Genomic DNA, 25536 nt, shown 5'->3' with positions numbered 1-25536 from the left:
CGCTAAGAAACTCCTTCAGCTCGCTAAGAGAAGAATTAGACGACGACCCAACAAGCAATACCACAACTCAACCAACACACATTACAAAACCTCCACCAATATTTGTTGTGGCGCAAATAATAGACCCGCTTATTGATCAACTTAACAATATTGTTGGAAAGGATAATTACACAATAAAACAAACAAAATTAGAATAGGTAAAAATCCAAACAAACACACCAGAAAATTATAGGAAAGTTATAAAAGAATTAAGGGGAAAAAATGCTATATACCACACGTACCAGCTCAAAACGGAAAGGAGCTACAAAGTAGTTAGAAGAGGACTGCATCCAAAAATTAACACAAAAAAACTAAGTGACGAATTAGCAAATATTGGCCACCAAACAAGAACTATAAACAATATTACAAGGTACGATACGAAGCAACCACTACCGCTATTCTTAATAGAATTAGAACCTAAAAATAACAACAAGGAAATTTTCGATATTAAAAAAATTTTAAACACATTAATTACAGTCGAGCCATCTAAGCACAAAAAAGACATACCACAATGCATGAGGCGTCAACAATATGGACACACTAAAAATTACTGCAACAGGAACTCGGTGTGTGTCAAATGCGCAGGGAAGCACCTTACAGTGAACTGCTCACACACGGGAAAAATAAATGATGTAAAATGTTACAATTGCGGTGGAAATCACCCAGCTAGTTACAAAGGCTGTTTAGTAAGAAAACAACTTCAAGGTAAACTTTTTCCGCCGCTTCATAACAGGATATACACTAACTCTCACACACATTAGGATAGCACAGTAACTGAAACATCAACAAACATACAGCATGTAATGAACACCAACCATAATAATACCAATAACTTTGGTAGTCGAAGCTACGCGCAAGTAGCCAAACAGTCAACACCCTTAGATAATCAAATCCAGAACAATAACATCGACGACGCTACAGAAATCAAAGAACTGATAAAGCTATCCATTAAAAACACGGAAATGTTAGCAAAAATGATAAGTGAACAAAACGCAATCCTTAAACAGCAAACGCAACAAATCACACACATGCTACAGCTACTCATAAACACGCTAAGCAAAAAATAAAAATGTACACGTTTAAAATAGCAGCCTGGAACTCTAACAGCCTACAACAAAGGGCCTTAGAAACTAAAACATTCCTGTACAACAATAATATCGATATACTACTTGTTTCAGAAACACACTTCGCTATAAAATACTATTTAAAAATACCGTACTACACTATATATGATACCAAGCATCCCTCAGGAAAAGCACACGGAGGGACCGCAGTAATAATAAGAAACGATATTAAACATCATTTATACAGTCAAGTTTGTAAGGAATATATCCAAGCAACCACCGTTACAGTACAAACTAGTAGCAACTATTTACAGTTATCAGCAATATATATACCACCGCGACACAAAATTACATCGCAAATATGGGAAGAGTACTTGCAACATTTAGGTGACAAGTATATTGCAGCGGGAGACTATAATTGGAAGCACACACTATGGGGATCAAGAATCACTACACCTCGAGGTAGAACCTTGGAAAAATACATTAGAAACAATAACCTCAATATATTATCCACAGGAAGACCGACATACTGGCCGACAGACCTGAGCAAAATACCTGACCTACTTGATTTTGCAGTTACAAAGGGACTAAATGCAAATAAACTATATATAGCACCCAGTCTTGAGCTTAGCTCCGATCATACACCCATAATTATTACATACAGAAACAAACCAATACTTTATAACAATTCAGAGACACTATGCAATAATACCACCAAATGGCAAACATTTAAAGAAATAATTGAGAACAAAATCAATTGTAACATCCCATTGAAAACACCTGAACACACCGAACAAGCAGTAACAACACTTACTGAAACTATCCAAGAAGCAGCATGGGCAACCACTATACCTGAACCAACCAATAGACAAACAAAAATAATTCCGCCAGACATCCTCGAAATAATTAGAGAAAAAAGAAAAGCAAAAGCAAAATGGCAAAAACATAGATCAAAAGAAAATAAAAAATACCTAAATAAACTTGGAAAGGAAATTAAAAACAAAATAAAAGAACACAATAACAATGAGTTCACAAAATTCATAGAGTCACTATCTGCGCACGAGAACTCCAACTACTCCCTATGGAAAGCCACAAAGAAAATAAAGAAGCCAATAAAACTAGTCCCAGCAATCAGAAAAGCAGATAACACATGGGTAAGAAGCAACGAAGAACAAGCTGAAGAATTTTCCAACCATCTAAGCTACATATTTACACCACATATAATCAATAATAGCAACCACAATTGTCATACCGATGAGGATGCGTTAACCACTAGTACCTCAACTGACAAACACTATATCATACATAAAACAACAGCACAAGAAATTAGAAACATAATCGAGAAAACAAAAAACAATAAAGCACCAGGGATCGACCTAATCAATGGTAAAATTTTAAAAAACCTTCCTCCAAAAGCGATACGACTAATCACAATAATTTACAACGCAATATTAAGAATCCAATACTATCCTAAACTATGGAAACTAGCACAGATCATAATGTTACCTAAACCAGGCAAAGATCCACACCAAACAACATCTTATAGACCAATATCACTACTTTCCGTGTTTTCCAAAATACTAGAAAAAATAATTTACGCCCGCTTAAAACCAATAATAGAGAAGGAAAAATTAATACCAGATCACCAATTTGGATTCATAAACAAACACTCCACGATAGAGCAAATGCACAGACTTACAAATGAAATAATTCTAGCATTAGAAAACAAACAATACTGCACAGCCCTCTTTATGGACATCGAGAAAGCATTTGACAAAATAAACCACGAAAGTCTACTTCAATTAATCGGAAAACAATTCCCGGAGCAGATATACCATTTAATTAAATCCTACTTAAGCAGCAGAACCTTCGTAGTAAAAATTAAAGACACATACTCTGAAGTTAAAGACATCAAGGCAGGGGTTCCGCAAGGTAGCGTCTTAGGACCAATTCTATACACACTTTACACGGCCAACATACCAACAACTTCTAATAGCAAGATACTGACATTCGCGGACGACACAGCGGTACTAGTCAGGCACACTGACCCTGCAACAGCAGTCACATCACTACAAGAACATATCACAAAAATAGAAAAGTGGCTTCAAGTTAAACAAATTAACCCCAATTAAGCAGGTAAGGTATTAAATTTTTGTTTTGCATTTTTTTTATTTTTTTAATTGAATGCATAATATCTTAAGAATATTGTGTCAAAATTTCCAGTCGATTGGAGCAAAATTGACACATGTCGGATTTTATTACCTACCCGACCCGAGCGCCCTATTGTTACCTGGCAGACGTCTTTCTCTCTATATAATACCTAATTTTATCCCCCAGATCTATTTATAGAAATTTCGACTTAAGTACAAACCTCCTTATACCTATACTGTACATTTTGTCAGTGTAGAGTATGAAATTTAGTGTAGGGGTATTCTATCGAGCAGATATACAGGTGCGTTTTGGCACCGGCGTACAATGATTACGTGAAAGAAATGTGCTCGACTGTAAGAGAAGTAGCGAATCGATTTTTTTAATCTGCTATAAAAGAAGAAAAAGCAGCAACAGCCGAAGAGCTATCATGGATGATAGCAACATCCTTTATGGACCTGGCATTGATGATTCAGTGTGAAGTAAGATTTCGGTGAGATTGGTTTGTTTTTTTGTAACATTTTTTATCCTACGATGATCCAATTCTACGGGGTTCCGCGAAAAGAAGTTTACGTGGGCCATTTTTTTGCCTTCTCGAAACATAATGTCAAAGGTAAAAGCTTGTAGGAAAGCCCACCATCTGTGAACCTTTTCAATTAAATATACTCTACTAATGCTTTCCTTCAGGGAACTACAATCAGTGACGACAAGAAATTGTCGTCCACGTAGATAGTGCCGAAAATGTTTGACGGCGTTTACAACCGCCAACGTCTCTAATTCATACGAGGAATACATAGATTCCTCAGGGCTAGTTCTTTTACTGTAATATTCTATCACTCTATTTGTACCTTTAACTTTGTGCATCAAAATGGCCCCATATCCCTTCGAACTAGCGTCAGTATGTAGTTCGATCGGGTATTTGGGATCGAATGTTATTAACGCCGACGCGCCAGTCAGGACGGAAATTACTTTTTGCCATATTTTTTCATGCTTTTCCGTCCAAGTTATGTTTTTATTATTCGAAATAAGGTCATACAGGGGTTTCATTATCCGTTTATATTTAGGGATGAAATCTTGAAAGTAAGAGACTAAACCTATGAACTGCTTCAGCTGTGCGACGGTCGTTGGCGCGGGTAAAAAACTCAAGGCTTGTGTTTTACCCAGGCTGGGACGAACTTCTCCGTTACCAATTACATATCCGCAATAGTGTAACGACGTCTTTAGAAAAGAGCATTTAAAAAAACTAAAAGAAAATCCGGCTTTTACGAGGATACTTAATACGGTGTCCAATCTTTCTAAAGCTTGATCTATCGAGTCGGCAATGATTAAGACTTCATCAAAGTAAACAACAACGTATGAATAAGCGAGGTCACCTAAGGCATTGAGGATGGCCCTCTGAAAAACGGACGATGCATTTTTCAATCCAAACGGCATCATCATGTACTTATATTGTCCGTCGAGCGTAACGAACGCTGTATACTGCATCGAATTAGGATGAATGGGAATTTGGTGAAACCCGCCGGCCATATCTAGGGTAATAAAGTATCTCGCCTTTTGCAGCCTCGCGATCTGATCCGCTTCAAGAGGGAGATGGTACTGATCCGCGACCGTATTTCTAGTTAGCTCTCGAAAATCTGCACACAATCTATCTGAGCCGTCCTCTTTCGTCACGAATAACATAGGGCTCGCGAATGGTGAACTACTAGGCCTTATAATTTTAGCTTCAATTAGTTCGTTTATCCTTTCACGCACTATTCTCCACCCTTCCTCGCTAAGATTATAAGGGTTTCTTTGGACGGTAATGTTAGAATCTATTAAACTTATTTCTAACTCTCCCGTACTTATGCGAATACGTGGGGACCCTGCAATGAACGAATCTTTGAATTTTTTGAGAATAGAAATTAATCGATCTTTATCATTACCGATTACATCTGTGTCGACCTCGTTAATATCGATCTCGTCGTCCGCGGTTTTGCTACAGTCATTAATTGTCTTTGACTTATAAATAACGAGGCAGTTTCGCGTAATATTTACATCAACACCTTGACTTAAAATTTCACGACCAATGATGATATCGTATCTTAAGTAGGTATCAAGAAGTACATGAAAAGTTATCTCTAATTCAAAACCGTTAATACATACTATAATATCGTAGAATAGCTTTGATTGGAGATCGGCTGAAATTAGAAAACACCGTGTACGTCGTCTTTCGTGGTTTGTTTACATCCAAGAGCGCCTAGTAACAGTGACGCGAGAAAAGATAAGCAGCGTCAAAACAGAAGTACGGTTCCATATTTCAAGGAGTGGCAATCGAGAGGCCAGAGTATGTGAGCCGAAAAGTGTGTGTGTGTGTGTGAGAGGACGAGAGCAAGAGCGAGCACGACCGAGCAGGAGTGTATTGGCGAAGATCAGAGCGAATTGAGTCGTTGAAGAGTAGAGTCGTTAGAGGTTTCGAGTTGTCGAAGAGTAGAGTCGTTAGAGGTTTCGAGTCGTCGAAGAGTAGAGTCGTGAGAATTGATAGAGTTGTTAGAGAGAGAGAGTGTGTGTGTTAGATTCGTTGTGACGAGAGTGATCAAATAACTGTAAAGTTATTTGATATAGTTACGAGTATTGCATTTAGTTTCCGTTAAATATCGTTCTCTGTCCAATTTATATTTGTATATTCAATTTAATATTAATAAGTTGTAAGTAATCGAAAAAAAAAATTTCTATCCTTATTTTTCGATATTACAATACAGTGGACAATATTTGAGATGTACTTTCAACACAAGTATTTCCTATTCCTCGCATTGCTACTATATTAGTAGCTTTTTTGCCAGAAAATTTCGGGGCTACAGACTCTTTAATTAATGAGCATTCGGCTCCAGAATCGAAATGGAATGAGAACGACTCACCCAGGTGACTTAATTTACCAGTAGGAAACTCCACCATTCAGGAGTCGGCTCGATGTTCGTTATTGGAATCATAGTTTTTTTCCCGCAGTAACGGACAATTAAGCGAGATATGACCTACCCTACGACACTTGAAGCACAACATCCTGGCCGATGTAGCTGGTTCGCTTCTTTCTAGGCGCCGCCATTTCCATTTCCATTTCTCGGTCTTTACTCTCCCACAGTAAAGGCACTTATTCCGCGAGTCAGGTAGCCTGTATCGTTTGGCTTCGGGACCAATTGATGTATTATTTAGAAATTCGTCCTCGGTCTCGATATCCTTTTCAAGTGCTATTTGTTCAATGGGCTGATCTTGTGCGCTCACTTGACAATGAATCTTAGCGTTGAGTACTTCTTCTTTCGTTAAATTTCCACACTTCGCCTGCTCGTGGGAGCGGAGACGAGCGATGTAAGCTGCCATGTTTTCGTCCTTCTGTGGTTTTTCTCTGGATATACTCATTACCGCCGAGGTTGCTGTTTCTTTACCACCAAAACGCGTAGTAAAAAATTCCATAAACGTCGGCCAGGTTTGCTCTTCGCCATTCACTATCTGCGTAAACCAATACGCTGAAGAACCCTTTAGAGCATTTTTTAAAGCAGAAATTAACGCGCTGTCTTGTAGAGGGTTGTCCTTCATAAACTGATTAACAGCTGCGCACCATGCGGCTGGATCGGCGCCCGTGATTTCGGGGTGAAAACGTGGTAGCACTAGATTTATAAGTTCCGCACTCGGTTTCCGAGTTAAATGGCGCGTGATTATCATATGCTCTCGCATTGTTATAACCGGCACTGGTCTCTCTTCTGATGTCGGGTTGGCGTTGGGATTAGAGCTATGGGCGCTTGATGAATCTCCACTGGAACTAGCCATCGTTGTGTTACAATGAAGATAGAGTTTATTAACACAAGTATGGACACAACCGATTTGACAACTAACTGCTAAGTTAGACAGTCTAAGTTGGACTATATGTTAAGACGTGAAATATTCACGGATCGCAAAGACGTCACTTAACTCGTTGATGAGAGCGTACGCGAGAGAGTGTCCCTCCGTCACGGTGACGTTGAAAAGGAAAATTACGATGGGGTGTGTCCAAGAGCACGAAATCGTCGGATTGGTGGAGAAAAATCTTCGTTCGGAAAGTGAGGGATGTTGTCATTGCTGCTAATTGGTCAATTTCCATTGTGGTGGTTAGAGGAGGGTGCTAGCCGCCCTTGAGTGAAAGTTGCTAGTGGAAAGCGTCGTTTGTGAGAAAAATAGATTTCCCCTACCTCCCCGTAGTCAGAACAAAGACTATTTGTTTGTTTGAAAGACCTTCTGTCAAGTGCCGTTACAACTATTTCTTCTTAATTCTTACTTTCTCTTTAAGGAGAGCCTATTTACCCTATACCTTTATTAGCCTTTATTAACCTATACCTTTGTTGGACAAAGCGTTCATCCCTTCGGTGACTGGTTGTCGCCTCGACTCTGGGCTCATTATCATTAATCTCGAACAAACACAACCGGATTGTATGACGCGAAAAAAGAAGTCGAAAATATAGAATGAAAATTTTTTTTTAATCTTTTTTTTTTTTTAATTTTTCCATCGAGACAACGATTTACAGAGATCCGTTATAACGAGACGTGATAAAGTGCACGCGAATAAGAGATGAGTAAGGCAGATTAGATTAAGTTAGGATGAGTAATTTCGCCTAAAACATCGAACGGAAGATCTGTTAAATATAATATATATATAGGGGCTTATATCTTCCAAACGCATGATTTCCCGAAGTTTAAATTTCATATTTCAGATACAGCCAAAAAATTCTACCAAATGTCCAAATCGGGCAAATTGTGAATGTGAACAACTAAGTAAAAAAAAAAAAAAAAATATTTCAGATCTATTGCCTCGTCCAACGATGCTCACCAAATTTCATCTCGGTCGGTCAGCGGTACCTTTAGGAATAATATTCTTTTTTGTATATTCTATACTTTTCAAGAATAAAGTAGTTCATAATTTGAAAAAAGATATTTTGAGAGATACAAACGTAAGGAAAATATGAAGAAAATAGCAGATATAATAATGAAATTCATAGCTTTAAATCTTCTTTGAGTTACACTGTTAAAGGATTAAGTAATAGTCGAATTGATTTTGACTAGATAGTCATGATTAAATATAAATAATTGTGATTAAATAAATTGTCATATGAGAGAACATTTTATAATTTGCTAAATTTAGTACAAATAGATTTAGCACAATAGATTTATTCTACAGTAAAATACAGTGAATTATTGAAATAAATTATATAGTTCTTAGAAATCAATTACAGATGATAATTTACAAATCTATATGTACATATATACATGTAATATCGTGATATAATATATTTACAAGGAATGGATGATACAGATGTTAATCGGACAGAAAAAGACGATTGTTGTTTAACCTGAACTATTCACACCAAACGTACAGAAGAGAGCACAACTAAATAATTAGCTAACGACTCGACTTTCACAAAATGCATTCAACACTCTCTCGGCAACGCCACTCGCAAACTCTGCTTCTCGACTGACACTCTGCTCCTCGACTGACTCTCTCGCCGTTGTCGCATTCTATTGTCTTTTCCTAAGCCCATCGCACACGTGTTCTGCAGACGCTCGTAGCCAGGGTCACGTAGGTCTTTTCTACGAAACTATGCACTTGAAAAGACCGATGACACATTGATGGACCCGACGGCGCCTCGGCTCTCGCGACATTGTTCATGGTTCGCCCGATATCTCTTAGGCTTTTCGTCCACGATACTACACTCGGCCATCCTGCAATAACATCTGCCCTCAGATGTTACCTTCTATCTCGCTGTCATCAGATGCGTCACTTTCGGCGTTTATGATCCAAGGTTTCATGAAATCGAGGTGTGCGCGGGTCCTTCCTTCGGTACTGCTTCGCACGCTTTCTTCTTTTCTTGTAATTTCGCAGGTTCCCTTCTAGCTTACCTATGTTTCGTTCGGTTAGGATACAGTCAAGGCAGTTGGATACCACGTGTTCGACCTTTTCGCGTAACCCCTTGAACCAGAAGTCCTTCTTGACCATAGCTTCTGTTTTGGTAACCCCGAAATGCCCACGCTCGTGCGCTTGCTTGACTACTTGAGCCCGCATCGCCTTCGGTACTACTATTAGCACATCGTCCTTACACTCCTTATACAAAATATTGTTTCTTATTACATACCCATCGGCCTGACTGCACGTTGCATTGTCCAAAATCCTACGGACTTCAATGTCCTTGCTCTGTGCCCTTCTCAACAGTGCAATCAGCCCGTCTTCACTCTCCGTTACATACATAGTGCTCGGCAGGGGGTTCCTACTCGGAGCATCTACATGCTGCATACTTTTCCCCGGCCGATGACACACCTGATACTTAAACTCGCCTAGTAACAAGGCCCATCTAGCCACACGCACACACAAGTCTTTCTTTCTCATCGTCATGGCGAATGCTTGACAATCCGTAACAATAGAGGTATACTTCTGGCTATCCTTGTCTAGACTTACGTGGAAAAACCCATTTTTTAGGTCTATCGTCGTAAAAAGCTGGGCGCCCTGCAACGCGTCTAAGACGTTTTCAATTAAAGGTAACGGAAAATGTGGACACTCGATGAGTTCGTTAAGCTCACGAAAATCGACGCAAACCCTGATGGAGCCATCTTTCTTTCGGACTATCATTATCGGACTCGCATACTCCGAGTCTGACGATTTGATGACACCCTCGTTTGTCCACGCTTCCATCAGATCATCTACTTCCTTTCTTTCCGACGGCGCCAGTCTTCGCGGTCTTCGCGCTACCGGCTTGTCGCTTTTCAAAACTATTTTTGCGGTTATTCTGATGTCTCGCTTCTTCTCCGGCCTATACCCCCTAACGATATCGCGAATCGCTCCACGATAATGCGGTTCCTGTACGTGTGTTAGGTCTGTTTCGTCAGTCTGTTCTACCACGTTAATTCTAAACATATCCGGCACGTCTTTGTTAGTCTGTTCGTCAAGCCGCAAGAAAGTCACTTCGCCTCGTTTAACCCGTAACTCTACCTGATCCAGAAAATCAGTGCCTAACAACAGGCCGTGCTTCGTCAATATTTTGTTTGAAACAACGTGTAAAGTGATTGGCAGTTTATACCCATCAACCATCATTACCTTGGTGAATTCACCCCAGGTCTCATTGCCAGCGGAACTAAGACCGTCGAACTTAAGCTTGCATTTACCTAGCGGTGGTGAAAAATCGATGTGATGAGTGCTATTCCTTTTGTGGGAAGTTCCTTGATTGCTTTATTGCTTATTAGGTCGTGTCCTGCTGCTTTCTTGGAGTTTAGGCGACTGATTGTTTCTATAGTCTCTGCAGAAGTGAAGGGTTCAAGAGGAGGGGACATTTGGAAGGGGCTATTCAGTAACGTCCGCGGCAGCTTTGGGGGAATGGGGTTTGAATACTTTAGACAAGTATTTTGCAAACAGGTCGGCTTTTTCTATAGGGCTTCGCCCCATCCACCTTGCGGACGGCGGATAGGTGGGATTATTTGTGGGGGGCGTGTGAGTTTCCTGGAGGCCTTCCATAGTGAGTAGTTGGCGTCGGCTGTGGGGGATAAGCTGGCGAGATATTTATGGAAACAGTCGTTTTTATAGTTTTTTAAGGTTCTGGATAGCTTTCTAGTTGCGTTGTTAAGTTTGCGTTTGTCCTCCGGTGTTCTATGGGTCTGTCATACTCTTCTTAGTCTACGTTTTTCTGCTATTTTTTTTAGTATGTATTGGGGATATGCTTGTTTGCTGTTAGATGGCTTTGTCGGTGTGGAGAGGCGGATTGCGTTTATTATGCTCGTGTTTAAGTATTCCGTGGCTGCTTCGGTATCTTCCTTTGTTTTTAGTGGGGTGAAGGCTGAGGTTGAGTGTGTAAAGACTTCTCCGAAGAGCTGCCAGTTGGTGTGTTGGTTGTGAATGGAGCCATTAGGTGTATTCTCGATGATTGTTGAACTGACTGTTGCTATCACGGGAGAATGATCAGAGGAGAGATCAGCCGAGGAGTTGATCTGGACGTGTCTTGATGGGATATTTTTAGTTATGAAGAAGTCGAGAAGGTCGGGTATTTTGTTGGTGTCAGTGGGCCAGTATGTGGGTTCGTATGTGGTGAGGTAGTTGAGGTTGTTGTTTATTATGCTGTTTAAGAGGTTTTTGCCTCTTGCTGTAACCAGTCTGCTGCCCCATTGGATGTGCTTGGCGTTATAGTCTCCTCCAACTATGAATCTATTGCCCAGGGTGTCCAGGAAGTTATCAAAGTCTTCTTTGGCGGTGGAGTGTCTGGGAGGGCAGTATACTGCTGAGGTGGTGATTGAGCCATGACAGTCTTCTATTGCTACGTTTGTTGCTTGGAGGTAGTCTTTCTGGAATGATGGAAGTTCGTAGTGCTTAATACTTGCTTTGATTATTATTCCGGTTCCACCGTGGGCCTTTCCGCTGGGGTGTTGGGTATGGTAGAATTTGTAACCATTTATTTTCAGGTAGCTCTTGTCGGTGAAGTGGGTTTCCGATACGAGCATTACGTCGATTTGCTGGTGTTTTAAGAAGAGTTCTAGTTCAAGTTTGTGTTGCGCTAGACCGTTGGCGTTCCAGAGTGCTATGCGCCTTGGTTTTATTTTGAGTCGGGGCGTGCTAATTTTTCCACGATGAGTGTTAGTAGCGATAGCAAGTGATTTATTTGCTCTGATTGTTTCTCTATTAGCTTTTCAAGCCTTGAGGAGTTGTCTGTGTTAGGTGGATTGGGGACACTGTTTTGGGGAAGGTTCCTTTGGCTGTTCGGGTTATTTTGGATGCCTTGTACTGCTTGGGCATAGGAGGTTGAGGTGGAGATGAATTTGGTAGGACTGGGTGTTTGGTTGGTTGAGGGGGTTGGGGTAGTCGTGAATTTCGGCGGGCTGGGTGTTTGGTTGGATACCTCTTTTGCTCTGAGCTTAGGGTACCTGTTCGTGTATAGTGTTTTATATGCTGGGCAGCCTTTGTAATTGGCAGGGTGGACCCCTTGGCAGTGGATGCATTTCGCTGGAGTTTCCGGTGATTTGGCGCACTGGTCAGTGGAGTGAGTGCCTGCGCATTTAACGCAGCGGAAAGTATGGTTGCAGTATTTCTGCGTATGACCGTACCTTTGGCACCTTTTGCATTGCACTATTTCTTTTTTCACGAGCGGTGGTTCGATCTTTACTATCGCTTTCATTAGGCGACTGATGTTGTAGATTTCCTTATTGTTCAGCTTTTGTTTAATGTCTAGGAAGAATAAGGATAACGGGGCTTTCGAGACTCTATGCCTTATATTACTTACGTTGATGACTTCGTGGCCGAGTTTTGAGAGTTCGTATTTGAGTTCGTCTATGTCTGCTGAGTGGTGTATGCTTCGTAGGACCACCCGGAAAGGCCTTTCCTGTTTGAGTTGGTAGGTGTGGAAGTTGGCGTTCAGGGTCCTGAGTGTCTTGGTGAGTTTTCTGTAAGCTTCTGGGTTCGTCGGCAGTATTTTTACTTTATTGTTGCTTATCTTAAGGTTATATTCCTCCTTGCTGATATCTCTCTCTAGGGACTTGATCATTGTCTGTATGTCAATGACGTCGTCCACAAATATTGGTGGGGGAGGGGGGATTCTCTGTGAGTGTTGGTTTGGTGGCGGTTCTACGATTTCCATGGCGTCGTTTGAGGATTCCAATACGGCGAACCTGTTGTGTGTGTTTATTTGCGTTGCTGTTTCTATTTTCCTTTTCTTTGTAGTATTAGCGTCGTTAGTGCGGTGAGTTCTGCTACACTTCTGCCACGGGGGGGGGGGTAGCACGGGGTAGCTGCGAGTCTGCTCCGGAGAGCCTGGTCGCGGTTGCTGGGCCATCATCGAGCTAGTTAATTCGGAATGAACAACTAGTCGTGAGCCTGTGAGGCTAGTATTCGGGTTGGGGTTAGGTGCGTGGGATTTTCTTCTCCCTAAAGGGTAAGGGACACTTAGCTGTGTTCTCTTTCGACGGTTGGGCGATACGTGTTGTTTTCGGACTACGCTGGGCACTAGAGACACGTCTGCACGCTTCGGCACTCCACAGAGAACTGACTACAATCAGTGACGACAATTTCTTGTCGTCCACGTAAATAGTGCCGAAAATGTTTGACGGCGTTTACAACCGCCAATGTCTCTAATTCATACGAGGAATACATAGATTCCTCAGGGCTAGTTCTTTTACTGTAATATTCTATCACTCTATTTGTACCTTTAACTTTGTGCATCAAAATGGCCCCATATCCCTTCGAACTAGCGTCAGTATGTAGTTCGATCGGGTATTTGGGATCGAATGTTATTAACGCCGACGCGCCAGTCAGGACGGAAATTACTTTTTGCCATATTTTTTCATGCTTTTCCGTCCAAGTTATGTTTTTATTATTCGAAATAAGGTCATACAGGGGTTTCATTATCCGTTTATATTTAGGGATGAAATCTTGAAAGTAAGAGACTAAACCTATGAACTGCTTCAGCTGTGCGACGGTCGTTGGCGCGGGTAAAAAACTCAAGGCTTGTGTTTTACCCAGGCTGGGACGAACTTCTCCGTTACCAATTACATATCCGCAATAGTGTAACGACGTCTTTAGAAAAGAGCATTTAAAAAAACTAAAAGAAAATCCGGCTTTTACGAGGATACTTAATACGGTGTCCAATCTTTCTAAAGCTTGATCTATCGAGTCGGCAATGATTAAGACTTCATCAAAGTAAACAACAACGTATGAATAAGCGAGGTCACCTAAGGCATTGAGGATGGCCCTCTGAAAAACGGACGATGCATTTTTCAATCCAAACGGCATCATCATGTACTTATATTGTCCGTCGAGCGTAACGAACGCTGTATACTGCATCGAATTAGGATGAATGGGAATTTGGTGAAACCCGCCGGCCATATCTAGGGTAATAAAGTATCTCGCCTTTTGCAGCCTCGCGATCTGATCCGCTTCAAGAGGGAGATGGTACTGATCCGCGACCGTATTTCTAGTTAGCTCTCGAAAATCTGCACACAATCTATCTGAGCCGTCCTCTTTCGTCACGAATAACATAGGGCTCGCGAATGGTGAACTACTAGGCCTTATAATTTTAGCTTCAATTAGTTCGTTTATCCTTTCACGCACTATTCTCCACCCTTCCTCGCTAAGATTATAAGGGTTTCTTTGGACGGTAATGTTAGAATCTATTAAACTTATTTCTAACTCTCCCGTACTTATGCGAATACGTGGGGACCCTGCAATGAACGAATCTTTGAATTTTTTGAGAATAGAAATTAATCGATCTTTATCATTACCGATTACATCTGTGTCGACCTCGTTAATATCGATCTCGTCGTCCGCGGTTTTGCTACAGTCATTAATTGTCTTTGACTTATAAATAACGAGGCAGTTTCGCGTAATATTTACATCAACACCTTGACTTAAAATTTCACGACCAATGATGATATCGTATCTTAAGTAGGTATCAAGAAGTACATGAAAAGTTATCTCTAATTCAAAACCGTTAATACATACTATAATATCGTAGAATAGCTTTGATTGGAGATCGGCTGAAATTAGAAAACACCGTGTACGTCGTCTTTCGTGGTTTGTTTACATCCAAGAGCGCCTAGTAACAGTGACGCGAGAAAAGATAAGCAGCGTCAAAACAGAAGTACGGTTCCATATTTCAAGGAGTGGCAATCGAGAGGCCAGAGTATGTGAGCCGAAAAGTGTGTGTGTGTGTGTGAGAGGACGAGAGCAAGAGCGAGCACGACCGAGCAGGAGTGTATTGGCGAAGATCAGAGCGAATTGAGTCGTTGAAGAGTAGAGTCGTTAGAGGTTTCGAGTTGTCGAAGAGTAGAGTCGTTAGAGGTTTCGAGTCGTCGAAGAGTAGAGTCGTGAGAATTGATAGAGTTGTTAGAGAGAGAGAGTGTGTGTGTTAGATTCGTTGTGACGAGAGTGATCAAATAACTGTAAAGTTATTTGATATAGTTACGAGTATTGCATTTAGTTTCCGTTAAATATCGTTCTCTGTCCAATTTATATTTGTATATTCAATTTAATATTAATAAGTTGTAAGTAATCGAAAAAAAAAATTTCTATCCTTATTTTTCGATATTACAATACAGTGGACAATATTTGAGATGTACTTTCAACACAAGTATTTCCTATTCCTCGCATTGCTACTATATTAGTAGCTTTTTTGCCAGAAAATTTCGGGGCTACAGACTCTTTAATTAATGAGCATTCGGCTCCAGAATCGAAATGGAATGAGAACGACTCACCCAGGTGACTTAATTTACCAGTAGGAAACTCCACCATTCAGGAGTCGGCTCGATGTTCGTTATTGGAATCATAGTTTTTTTCCCGCAGTAACGGACAATTAAGCGAGATATGACCTACCCTACGACACTTGAAGCACAACATCCTGGCCGATGTAGCTGGTTCGCTTCTTTCTAGGCGCCGCCATTTCCATTTCCATTTCTCGGTCTTTACTCTCCCACAGTAAAGGCACTTATTCCGCGAGTCAGGTAGCCTGTATCGTTTGGCTTCGGGACCAATTGATGTATTATTTAGAAATTCGTCCTCGGTCTCGATATCCTTTTCAAGTGCTATTTGTTCAATGGGCTGATCTTGTGCGCTCACTTGACAATGAATCTTAGCGTTGAGTACTTCTTCTTTCGTTAAATTTCCACACTTCGCCTGCTCGTGGGAGCGGAGACGAGCGATGTAAGCTGCCATGTTTTCGTCCTTCTGTGGTTTTTCTCTGGATATACTCATTACCGCCGAGGTTGCTGTTTCTTTACCACCAAAACGCGTAGTAAAAAATTCCATAAACGTCGGCCAGGTTTGCTCTTCGCCATTCACTATCTGCGTAAACCAATACGCTGAAGAACCCTTTAGAGCATTTTTTAAAGCAGAAATTAACGCGCTGTCTTGTAGAGGGTTGTCCTTCATAAACTGATTAACAGCTGCGCACCATGCGGCTGGATCGGCGCCCGTGATTTCGGGGTGAAAACGTGGTAGCACTAGATTTATAAGTTCCGCACTCGGTTTCCGAGTTAAATGGCGCGTGATTATCATATGCTCTCGCATTGTTATAACCGGCACTGGTCTCTCTTCTGATGTCGGGTTGGCGTTGGGATTAGAGCTATGGGCGCTTGATGAATCTCCACTGGAACTAGCCATCGTTGTGTTACAATGAAGATAGAGTTTATTAACACAAGTATGGACACAACCGATTTGACAACTAACTGCTAAGTTAGACAGTCTAAGTTGGACTATATGTTAAGACGTGAAATATTCACGGATCGCAAAGACGTCACTTAACTCGTTGATGAGAGCGTACGCGAGAGAGTGTCCCTCCGTCACGGTGACGTTGAAAAGGAAAATTACGATGGGGTGTGTCCAAGAGCACGAAATCGTCGGATTGGTGGAGAAAAATCTTCGTTCGGAAAGTGAGGGATGTTGTCATTGCTGCTAATTGGTCAATTTCCATTGTGGTGGTTAGAGGAGGGTGCTAGCCGCCCTTGAGTGAAAGTTGCTAGTGGGAAGCGTCGTTTGTGAGAAAAATAGATTTCCCCTACCTCCCCGTAGTCAGAACAAAGACTATTTGTTTGTTTGAAAGACCTTCTGTCAAGTGCCGTTACAACTATTTCTTCTTAATTCTTACTTTCTCTTTAAGGAGAGCCTATTTACCCTATACCTTTATTAGCCTTTATTAACCTATACCTTTGTTGGACAAAGCGTTCATCCCTTCGGTGACTGGTTGTCGCCTCGACTCTGGGCTCATTATCATTAATCTCGAACAAACACAACCGGATTGTATGACGCGAAAAAAGAAGTCGAAAATATAGAATGAAAATTTTTTTTTAATCTTTTTTTTTTTTAATTTTTCCATCGAGACAACGATTTACAGAGATCCGTTATAACGAGACGTGATAAAGTGCACGCGAATAAGAGATGAGTAAGGCAGATTAGATTAAGTTAGGATGAGTAATTTCGCCTAAAACATCGAACGGAAGATCTGTTAAATATAATATATATATAGGGGCTTATATCTTCCAAACGCATGATTTCCCGAAGTTTAAATTTCATATTTCAGATACAGCCAAAAAATTCTACCAAATGTCCAAATCGGGCAAATTGTGAATGTGAACAACTAAGTAAAAAAAAAAAAAAAATATTTCAGATCTATTGCCTCGTCCAACGATGCTCACCAAATTTCATCTCGGTCGGTCAGCGGTACCTTTAGGAATAATATTCTTTTTTGTATATTCTATACTTTTCAAGAATAAAGTAGTTCATAATTTGAAAAAAGATATTTTGAGAGATACAAACGTAAGGAAAATATGAAGAAAATAGCAGATATAATAATGAAATTCATAGCTTTAAATCTTCTTTGAGTTACACTGTTAAAGGATTAAGTAATAGTCGAATTGATTTTGACTAGATAGTCATGATTAAATATAAATAATTGTGATTAAATAAATTGTCATATGAGAGAACATTTTATAATTTGCTAAATTTAGTACAAATAGATTTAGCACAATAGATTTATTCTACAGTAAAATACAGTGAATTATTGAAATAAATTATATAGTTCTTAGAAATCAATTACAGATGATAATTTACAAATCTATATGTACATATATACATGTAATATCGTGATATAATATATTTACAAGGAATGGATGATACAGATGTTAATCGGACAGAAAAAGACGATTGTTGTTTAACCTGAACTATTCACACCAAACGTACAGAAGAGAGCACAACTAAATAATTAGCTAACGACTCGACTTTCACAAAATGCATTCAACACTCTCTCGGCAACGCCACTCGCAAACTCTGCTTCTCGACTGACACTCTGCTCCTCGACTGACTCTCTCGCCGTTGTCGCATTCTATTGTCTTTTCCTAGGCCCACCGCACACGTGTTCTGCAGACGCTCGTAGCCAGGGTCACGTAGGTCTTTTCTACGAAACTATGCACTTGAAAAGACCGATGACACATTGATGGACCCGACGGCGCCTCGGCTCTCGCGACATTGTTCATGGTTCGCCCGATATCTCTTAGGCTTTTCGTCCACGATACTACATACATCTATATATTCTTTTAAAAATACTATGTATATATTTTACAGCAACTTACTTGATGTTCCTTCATCCTTTACATCCTGAACGATTCTCCGGACACTCTGTGTGAATTTGCCCATGAAATTCGTGCCTGCTAAAAAATATTAACAAACAATTACTTAGAGAAGTATAAATAAAGATGTTAGAAAATTTATCGATGCTGCTTTAGTAAGTTATTAATTAATAGAACAATAAATGTATTTATTATCAGTGAAACTGATCTCAGTGCATTGTGACTTCTTTATAATATTTATGAATATGAGTACCATTAATGAGTGATGAAGGAAGAATTTCTTTTATAGAATAAAAGAGATTTGATCTTGGAAGGATTAAAAGAAAGATGAGGTATATCTATTAATTATTAATTTATTAATTATTAATTTTTAAATATCAATCTATATGGTTGTTACATTTATTTTGATTCTATATATTAGAGTTGGTTTTTATATCAGTGTTAGCATTAGAAAGACAAATGGTTTATTTTTTGCTTATTGCGCTATTTGCATATTGCATATTCAGAAGGTAAACGTTTTCGTCAGAAGCAAAAATGTGTGTCGATGTATGTTTATGTTGGATGCCATAAAATGCGATAGGACAAGAGAGTGAATAGAGCTTCTTATACAATACAATAGAGAATATACAATAGAGAAGGATCGCCAAGCTGGACCCTTAAAGGCAATTACAGCTCTCCCGGCAGGTAATCTATTGTGTGTAGGACAATATTTAAGGGGGGGGCTAAGGTTAATTAGTACACAAATAAGGCATGTTTTTGTGAATTATCTATGATGAAACTGTTAAAATCTCTTTATTAAAACCAATAGTACATTAAAGTATGGCATTCGAAGAATATTGTATAAAATTTTCACGGAGAAATATTAAAAAATACGGCAATGACAGCAATTATTCGGACGTGTCTCGGAAAAAAGTATAATTGCCGTGCCCCTCATAACTTGGTGCTGGATCATCTGAAATCAAAAAGTTAAAGTTCATTCGTTAGGTAACAGTTTGCCCCAGGTAACGCTGCGAGGGTTTTTCGAAATTTCAATTTTTCACTTTTTTGGAACACTGAAGGAAAAACGCGATTTTGTGCGAAAATTTGCGGCTAATTTGTCCATAAAGGATGTTGCTATCATCCATGATAGCTCTTCGGCTGTTGCTGCTTTTTCTTCTTTTATAGCAGATTAAAAAAATCGATTCGCTACTTCTCTTACAGTCGAGCACATTTCTTTCACGTAATCATTGTACGTCGGTTTTGATAAAAACTTACTAGACAAATCCATCAAGCCGCAGAACTTTTCACAGCCAACTAATCCAAGGCCTAATATCCTCATCACGAAAACAAACCGATAATTAACATCGAAAGTACCAGAGTTTATTCTTGCACTAGACGGAACATTTGTAATCTGTTTACAGCATTCGCACGACACTTTGATGTTAAATCCAAGGCCTTCTTTCTTAGTCGAATGAAAATTTACTTTTCCATCACATTTCACACACTTCACTAGCGTAGCAATTGTTGAAAAGACTAATAAAAAATCAATTATCCTATAATGTTCTTCAAGATCCTTCGTAACTTGATCTTCAACGGTCACTTTTATTTTTTTAGCTGACGCGCTACTTGTTGAAATGCCTTCGTTTTTACGTTTATGCGGAGGTACAATTTTTCTAGGTCGATATAATCTCGAACCAGTTGTTTGTCTATCAGATCTTCTAATTTTTTTTAGGCATTTTAGTAATAATTTAACACAAAACTTAATGAAAATGGAATATTTACTCCGGCACTAAATTTAATACTCTACACTGACAAAATATACAGTACAGGTATAAGGAGGTTTGTACTTAAGTCGTTAAATACTATAAGTAGATCTGGGGGGTAAGATTAGGTATTATATAGAGAGAAGAACGTCTGCCGGGTAGGTAATAAAATCCGATATGTATACAAATACTCGTAACTTCGTCAATTTTGCTCCAATCGATTTGAAATTTTGACACAATATTCATGCATTATGCATTCAATTAAAAAAATAAAAAAAAATGCAAAAAAAAATTTAAACCTTACCTCCCCCCATAATTAAAAGCTTTTTCTTGAAGTTCATCTATTTTATTTTTATCTTAAATATATGTGAAAATTAAGTTTTTGCAAAAATAAAAATGGAATAATGATAACCAACATAGAGGAAATAGAAGGCTGTAATAAGATCATAGGATGTATACTGCTGATTATTATAGGTACTAGAACACCTAGTTATATTTATTCAAAACTCTAGCAAATTTTACTTCATTTACTATTTTACAGATTTAACATTGTTATGGAAGTAACAGATTTAGAATATAATAATTGGGAAATAAAAATAACGAAAAATATTCTATCCATGCTAAACATTAATAGATATTCGAATACGCAATTTGAAATGATATATTCTATAAGATACAAAAGTTAATACACATATTCCAACGTACAAATTCATTTACATTCTATTCGAATTCTATGTTATATGCCACAAATACAGCATAGAATCAAAAATTATGTTAGATTTCTTTAAAAAATTTTCTAATAAAAAATTTATTGAAATTGAAGAAATTTGTCTTTTTAAATATAAGCATAAATCAACAAACAAATATATTTTTTCATACTTTTAATATAATTTTCACCATTCATTTCTTTAAAGAAGAAATTTTTGTTTTTGTCATTTGTGTTGTGATATTGATAAATATTATGTATATTTTATTCGTTTCTTTGGTTATTCATTTTTTGGGTTAGATGCCAAATACTCATTTAATTGCTTGTAAATAAAACACGTTTATGTTAATTATTTACGTTGAATTTATTTGAAAAGTTCTTCCTTCTTTTTTTCGTCAGATAATTTGAATCTTTATAGAGAGAAGTGCATTGTACATTCTTCATTACAAAAAAATTGCAATTTTTTATTTGATTTCGGGGTGTGTGTAAGAAATTTGTATAAACATTTTTTATGTGTGCTTTATTTATTAATTATTTATGGAGGCAAAGGATTTAGAGGAAACATCAATCCTCTCTACTCGAAAATTCCGTGAGACGGTTTTCGATATGCTGTTGTGGATTTTAATGACTAGGCAGATATAATGTTTAATCTACGATTTTTCTTACAAAAAACGTCACGCAGAATGATTTATATCTTCAAATGTCATAATCTTTTCTACAACTTGTACGAGGTAAGCTACTGTCCATGTATCATTCAATTTGAAAATCCCTGTACACCCCGCTGCTTAGGTTAACCAACTTTCGCTCGTGTAAGGAGGTTTTCTTGCGCACAAGGATATTTCAGCTAATTTTTAATCATCAATAACTAAAAAACAAAGCCAAAAACGCAATCTTTTAATTCCTGAGTTTGGTCTTATTTCAGCTTCAGAAATCAAGCCCTAAATTTTCTGACACTTGTAGCCGAATACCATGTATATGTCGGAGATGAAAGGACAATCGGGACATTTCTTTAGAATGTTCGGAAAAACCCAATACTCCAATCCAGATGATTACGACAACGACACTTAAGCAATAAGCGAAGGAATAGTTATGCGGGCACTTAAGGTTTATGACGATGGGTTTAGGCTCGAGGTGAGATAATGAGTCACCGAACGTACCCACGGTGACGGGAGGGACGTGTAATAACGGAAGTAGGAAATAGTTGTGCAGTTCTCCTCAAAAACAGACATTGATCCAAGGAGTAGGAAAAGGACTATATAAGGGCAGTTTCATTTGGATTACGGGTTAGTTAATTAGTTAGTTAGTTAGTCGGGGGGGGGGGGCGAATTGCAGATTGAGTTATCGAGAGAGTTATCCGAATCGTGTATTACGTTGACACTCGTCATCTCGTGGACCGTGGATTCGTTATCGAACCTGAATTCGTTGTCATCAACATCTCGACCATCCTATCGCCGCTATTACTTATAGCCTCTTGTAGTACCCACATTTGTACCAATAAACATCGGCTATATCCGCGATGGTAAATTTGAGTGAAGGTTCATCGAACGCCCAAAAATCCAACCTTAAACTTAAAAAAATTCTATTGGCTCACAGGTCGACGCTCCAAACTAAACATACAGAATAAAATTACCCTCTACAAGACCGTAATAAAATCTGTCTGGACCTACGGAATCCAACTATGGGGAACAGCAAGTAACTCCAACATTAAAATACTCCAACACTTCCAATCGAAAACGCTAAGATCCTTAATAGACGCACCTTGGTATGTTACCAACGAAACCATCCATCGCGACCTCAAGATACCTACAGTCAAAGAGGAAATAGCAAAATATAGCGACAGATATAGCAAAAGAGTCAACAAACACCGAAACCCCCTAATCACTGGACTACTCGATACGACGGACCAGATTCGCAGGCTGAAGAGGCACTACCCGCTAGACCTAAACGTTAGACTCATTTAATTATCCAAATTAAGCATATGCACTTACTTATAATACTTATAAATTATACCTATCTATAATAAGTATTAACTTATTGTAAATAAACAGCCATGTCACTGCGCCACGCCAGAAAAATTACTGTAAATTCTCAACGCGAGAATTGATTGTAATTTCAACAAATAAATAAAAAAAAAAAAAAAAACTTCATAAGGGATGGTGTGAAGTGGCAATTCGTAACAGCTGTTAATTGTTTGGCGAGTTCGTTTTACTTGGCGAGTTTAATTTGCTTAGTGAGTTTTTAGGTTAGTTTTCCTTTTTATGTAATAATTCATAGTAATGAGTGGTTTCGATTGTTCAATATTTTGTATGTTTGGTAGTGTCGATTTTCTTTACTGCATTTCCATGTTTTCTTTTTTATGAATGCAGGTTATGTTAGATCATGGATACTGATGTATCTGAAGTATGTATTATTTTGATTTGTTTTGACTTCATCCTGTTTCATATTGTTGTTCATTTCCTTAAACTTGTGTGTTTTATTTTAGTGTGAGAGGAAGAAAAGAAATAGAGGGAGGCGTAGACCATTCATACCTCCTTTGAAACGTTTAAGAAAACCTGGTCGTCGTGGCGGCGCAAAAGGTCGTAGTCGGATGTTAAAGAGGTTGGGGAAATCATTTTCTATGGAGGGTAGCAATAGTGTGGCTCCAACCCCATTGTCGAGTCTTGAGGATCCTTCCGTTGTCGACCTAACTTTCTCCGATGAGGATACCCTTGAGTTGCCGCCAGGTTCTTCTATGGTCGAAGTGGTCGATACAGATACCTGTGCGAAGGTTCGTTTTCCAGAGGAGATCCCTGATCAAGTGTTGGTGGCTTATCTACGCCACCATTCCTCAGGTCAGGGTGGTACTTGCCTGGACATACTCTCATGGTGTTTAGATAGGTTTCGTGAGATGTATCCGGATGCTCCGTATGTGACTTCTGAGTTTATTTAATAACAGTGCTTTATATGCCTACGTGTATTTTGAACAGGTGTTGTTTTATTAGAGTGATTTTATTTATATGTAATTTTTTTTATAAGGTGTATTTTATTTGTTATTTTCCTCCCTTGCATTGGCGCGTTGTGAGTAGTGTCGACTCTGGATGGTGGTTTGTGCTTCTTGATTGTTACTTTGGTAAATTATAATTACGTAGATTTTGATTTTTATTTCCATTGCCTCCGCTGTTTAGTTTGATTTACTGTTGTAGGTTTCGGTGATTTTGGTATTAGCGTTGGATAATTGTTAAACAATTAGCGTCCTAGTGTGTATCCTATTTGTTTTCTTGTATTTAATTTAATTTTTTCCTTTTTGGTTTATCTTTATTCGCTGCATATGGTGTTTCAGTGCAAGAAGAAGAAGTGTTGTCAAGAATCCGTGAGTGGCCCCAGAAGACGCAGTCATCGTGTGTGAGCAGGAACGAAGAGTCGAGTTTACTGAGGGTGGCGTGTGACATTTGTGTTGTGTTTTGTTGTGTACAATATGTATTTATATATGTCGGGTTTACATTAGAATTAGGGTTAGGGGCGTGAAACGAATCTTCGTTTGGGTTACACGTTGTCATCATGCAATAGAGAAGACATTGACTAGTGCAAATACGATTATTATAGAACCGGACAAGTAACCGTGGTAGTTAGGTACTCGAGAAACTAATGACAATGATCCTAGGTTCAATAACGAATCCGCGGCCGACGGGATGATAGATGAACGTACTCACAAAATCTAAGTCGGACGCGTAATATTCACTGGTCGTAAAGGGTTACTCCTTTCATCGATGAGATCGCGAGCGAGGATGCCTTTCCCGTCCCGATGATGCCACAGAGGAAAACTATAATGGGGTGTGTCTAAGGACACGAGATCATCGGATTCGTCGAGAAAAGCTTTCGTTCAGAAAGTAAGAGAAATTGGCGTTGCTGCTAATTGGTCAATCTCCATATCGGTGGTTAGAAAAAGGTGCTAGCCGCCCTCGAGGGAAAGTTGCTAGTGGGAGACGCCGCTCGTTGAAAAATAGGTCTCCCCTATTTTCCCGTAGTTGGGACAAAGACTGTTTGTCTGTTTGAAGAACTTTAGTTGACTAAATCTTAAGATTTATAACGGGCTCTCGGGCTAGCCGGACATGTACTGCGGAGACGCATCGACATCTAGCAATCATCTTACTCGAAGAATAGGGTCTGCACGTGGCGAGCCACGGGACAGAGACCGTTGGAATGTTTACTGTCGAGTGTTACAACTATTTCCTTTTTAAGGAGAGCTATAGAATTATTCCATGCCTTTGTTAGACAAAGCGTTCATCCCGTGATCGCGGCTACGTTCGGCGACTGGCTGTCGCCTCGAGCCCAAGCTCATTATCACAATTCTCGAATAGTTACAATCGGGTTGAATAACTACAATTGTTTGATTACAGCTATAGTAGACTCTAGGTTACAATGTTGCGAGATTATCCAAAATTCCAAAGGCTCCGGTGTTCTTTTCATCTCCGACATATATATGAGGTGGTATAGTGATAGGTGCGTAAGGAACTACTCTTAGTGTTTTTACGAATTACAGTTTATTAGAACTAATCAACAATCAGAGTTAACAATTAATAATCAACAATTACACTTAACAGACAACAGGTAACAACTAAAATATAATAACATGTGGATTGTGTTATTGTTAATTTTTATAATTTATCAATAGCACTATTTTATTGTTATGTTTCGAGTGGTTTATTTTTATAGAGTGTTCGCTTAATTAATTTAATACTAATATGTGCATAGTGTGTTATTTTAATATAATAGC

The 25536-nt window shown here is 39.0% G+C and overlaps 1 protein-coding gene across 1 annotated transcript in view; it reads right to left on the bottom strand.

The window, feature by feature from the left end:
* LOC117162476 (uncharacterized) overlaps window positions 1-20981 on the bottom strand; it is a 35303-nt gene extending 14322 nt beyond the window's left edge. The window contains exons 1-5 of the mRNA XM_076621093.1: window positions 20957-20981; window positions 20382-20433; window positions 19798-20032; window positions 19590-19725; window positions 18339-18416 (exon numbers count right to left, since the gene is read on the bottom strand). Of these exons, the coding sequence (XP_076477208.1) occupies window positions 18339-18416; window positions 19590-19725; window positions 19798-20032; window positions 20382-20433; window positions 20957-20981 (526 nt within the window). The remainder of the gene's footprint in view (window positions 1-18338; window positions 18417-19589; window positions 19726-19797; window positions 20033-20381; window positions 20434-20956) is intronic.
* Window positions 20982-25536: the final 4555 nt, after the last annotated feature.

This window comes from Bombus vancouverensis, chromosome 1 (assembly GCF_051014615.1).
Source record: "Bombus vancouverensis nearcticus chromosome 1, iyBomVanc1_principal, whole genome shotgun sequence".
NCBI lineage: Eukaryota > Metazoa > Arthropoda > Insecta > Hymenoptera > Apidae > Bombus > Bombus vancouverensis.
The sequence above is the reverse complement of the archived record's forward strand: the minus strand, read 5'-3'. Positions and strand labels throughout refer to the sequence as shown.